We start from the raw sequence: 3,632 nt of genomic DNA, 5'->3' as shown, positions 1-3,632 counted from the left end.
TTTCAAAAAGTCATAGTGGACGGATTATGACAAAACATGGTGGATGCATTGGTTAGATGACAAGAACAAGCCGATTAGATTTTGGTTCAGGTTTGAATCCAGATCCGGCCTATCAGTGGGATACAAATTTAAACTGTTTCGTCTGGCAGAGGTATGCACTCTATCGAGTGCCCTTCGAGGTAATTCTGTGTTAGTAGAACATGGAGTTTTCCATGACAAAATGGTCCATCTTTAGAATAAATTGTTAAACCCCTTTGTACTTTCAGGAGATGGCTGCAAAAAGTGAAAGATCTTTTTAAATTCACAATTGAACCCTATTTGACTGACAAAAGACCACAAAAGTTACAATACAGTATGTTAAAATCATTTTATTCAACAAAAATTCCAATGATACAAAAGTATCAAATTGAATTCTTAAAAAAGTAAAGTTCGGTAAGATGCTTGTATGTACGTATATACACAAACCATTATTTAAAAAATGGCTGCACATTTGCTTTTATCCTTTGGTTGCAGCAAAGTCGGCAGAATTCTGATCAGATTGCGACAAACAATTATTGTTTGCATTCGATATAAAATAACCGAAATATATCAATTCGTGAATGAAATTGATAGAATAATGAATGAAAACAAGAACATAAAACAGGAGCCTGTTATGTTTCAATGAAGTATTTCTTTAGTTATAAAATGCACATCACTTTGCCATTGAAAGAATGCAACCCTCAAATGAAAACATTATTAAATACCTCATTTATTTGCTTTTTCAATTTAAAAAGCAATTTGGGAATTACACCGGAGGCAGCGCCTTGTGCGGGCGAGTCAATTTTGAGGTCATTTGTTTTGTTTCTCAACAAAACATCGGTTTCACATTTTGTGACTCGTTTGCACGAATTTACAGGAAAGCGTCATCAGTTTCAAGGAAATACGTGGCCAGGCCCAGAGCGCTCGTCAAACACGAGGGAAAGGATAAAGCAAGCGGAAAGAGGAGGTAAAGAATATCTGGCCGAGGAATTCAGAAATTCCCTGCAAATCATGTTCAAAGCATTGGGATACCTGAGATGGCTCGAATTCTTTCAACTGCACCGATGAGGTCTGCCAGTCTTCAGATCTGCAGCTATGTGCACGATGTCCCGTGCATCTTATTTATATATTTTATTTCCTTTCGATTGTGAATGGCTCCTGTAGGTGTGCGTGCTTTGCCTCAGATGCTTGGGAAGCTTATCACAGCAAATGCCAATTGCTTTAAAGGTTTCGGGTCAGGGGTTAATACGTGAAGCTTTTGAAAGCTTGCCTGGATGAGCCGCCACAAAGAATATTTCCAAGTCAGCTTTTATTTTGGAAGACCAATTGGAAAAACAAGCTTTTAAATGTTTATTTTTATTTTTATTTTTTAACAAAATGTGGCACAGTCAGAAAAATAAAATGGGATGTACGAAACAACTGCAAAAAAAATCTGCAACTTTGTCATTTGACGTCTCATCGCTCTCTGTGGTGTAAACAAACTATTTAGTTCTCCAAAAGACAAACGAAAAGACCAATAGCAGGGAGAATGCCAAAGATGAAAGAAGGAATTTAAAGAAATAGAGGTAGAAGTCTCCAGAACGCAGCACCACTATTCACCACCCAAAAGTGGCAGCGTCCAATACAACAACAACAACAACAGGCATTTTTATCACATGCATTTGCAAAATGATCACTTTTCACAAAATGATCACAAAATGATCAAAAGACGCAATGACCACATCAATTTGCAAAAGTTTACATCAACACCAGACAGCTCCTGCTACGGACTTAAATATCATCAGCAAGATAAGAATTTGATATAAATCTAACGCAACCAAAAGAGTCCATTTTGACAGCTGAGGATAGCAAAACAACCCCCCTCCTAAAATAACAAATATTTTTTTCACTGGCAAAGATAGAAACAGGAAGAGAAAATCAGAATGCAAGAAGTAAGAAGGAGAAAAGAAAGAGAAGAAAGCCGGCAAAAGGGGAAATTTATTTTCTAACCCTTACATAACATTAGCAACCTAAGTGGATTCACCACTCACGGAAATGGAAGAAAAGATGGAGAAAGAGCAATTTCTGGAGCACTTTAGCGACTAGGTCCTGAAGCAGACAGGCCCAAGCTGAAAGCCAAACTTCTGGCCTGACTTGCCAAAGTCATTGACTAAAACGTCGATCAGAGGAAGCAAAGTCACCTTCGTCGTTTTCACCTCGAGCAGTGTTTGACTGTATCCTTTTCCAACCTGCACAAAGGAAGACAGTATTGTTGTAGTTAATGAACTTCTAATCTGGATAATAATCCAATACCTTTTAAAGGAAGGATTGATTTTGTGTGTTGTTTCAGTGGTGGTTCATAGTCCTAATTCCGCAACAAGACACATAGAACTCGGACACAGCAGAAGGCCATTTGGTCCATCATGTCTGTGTTATCCCTATCAATTAATTATATTAGTCTATTCATCAACTTTGATACAAAGCCTGGTGTCGGCTTAGCGGTTAGGGTGCGGCTTGGGATCCTAGGATCCTGGGTTTGAATCCCGGTCGATCGCTGAATTAACACCAGGGGGGTGACTCAGCCTGTCATCCTTCTGAGGTCGGCAAATTGAGTACCAGTTCACTGGTAATTCCCCGTTTCCCCCAAAAAGGCGAACCCCTGCTCTGCAGGGAAAAATTGCTTCTAAAGGTGGTTCTTTTTCTTCTTCATCATCTATGATACAAGCCCAATCTACCAATTTTGTGGAAGAGGCGGGGGGATGAAGAGTGGGTAGGAAAACTGTGTGGCAAGCATCAGGATGTTAAAAAAAAATTAATATCCAATTCATTTTCAAGGAATTTAATTGCAGGAGGCCCATCAAAACCTACATTAGTGCTGTCAACCTCGGATTGTTTGTCTATATTCTAGCCTTTCTAAATACTGAGCATCAAACAAGGAAGCAGCACCAACCATTTTCAAGTCTTTGGTATGGCCGACCGGTTCTCGGCGTGTTATGGCTTATAATTTTTAACAACTTGTTTCAATGTGATTCCAAAGGTCGTGCAACGAGATGTGCACTAAAATAATGAAGTTAAGACGACAGCATGCTACAGGAAGTTCAAAGTGTGTCGTAAAAGGCATATTTGGATTTTTAAGTAGGGTGAGATCATTAAAATGTGGTTATTATGTAAAAGAAGACATACGTTAATATAATTGAATAAAAAATTGTGATTCGAAATTTAAAACATTGCCATGGTATATTTTGCTTGAGTAAGCAGTTAAGTTGGTAGCCTGAGAAAATTATATAATATACTTTGTAGGTTTGAATATAGGGTCAACTGCCATGCAATAGGACATGTCATCTCTAATCGTGCGGGTGACCACATGAAGATGAATGGGGTGAGCCTGCAATGAAAGATGTGATTTCAATTGAAAGAGCAAAGCAAACAAACAAACAAAAAAATGCTGCAATTGAGAAACCACAAACAAACATGCAGTCGGTTTCTCTCTTGACATTTGAGATTACATATATTGGGTTTCCATGTTATTGAGCAATTGCCTACACTGTCATGATAAAGTGACATACAAATGTTATATATCAACTCGAAGAAGGTTTGCCTCCAAATTCAATCAATCATTCTGCTGAGACACAAAG

The 3,632-nt window shown here is 38.3% G+C and overlaps 1 protein-coding gene across 1 annotated transcript in view; it reads right to left on the bottom strand.

Annotated features, from left to right (window-relative positions):
- Positions 1-359: 359 nt before the first annotated feature.
- The window catches only part of LOC137433197 (uncharacterized), a 726,873-nt gene continuing 723,600 nt past the window's right edge, over positions 360-3,632 (bottom strand). Inside the window, exon 63 of the mRNA XM_078784000.1 lies at positions 360-2,246. Within this exon, the coding sequence (XP_078640126.1) occupies positions 2,100-2,246 (147 nt within the window). The 3' untranslated portion in view covers positions 360-2,099. The remainder of the gene's footprint in view (positions 2,247-3,632) is intronic.

This window comes from Myxine glutinosa, chromosome 8 (genome assembly GCF_964187855.1).
Source record: "Myxine glutinosa chromosome 8, kmMyxGlut1.1, whole genome shotgun sequence".
In the NCBI taxonomy this organism is placed as follows: Eukaryota; Metazoa; Chordata; class Myxini; order Myxiniformes; family Myxinidae; genus Myxine; species Myxine glutinosa.
The sequence above is the reverse complement of the archived record's forward strand: the minus strand, read 5'-3'. Positions and strand labels throughout refer to the sequence as shown.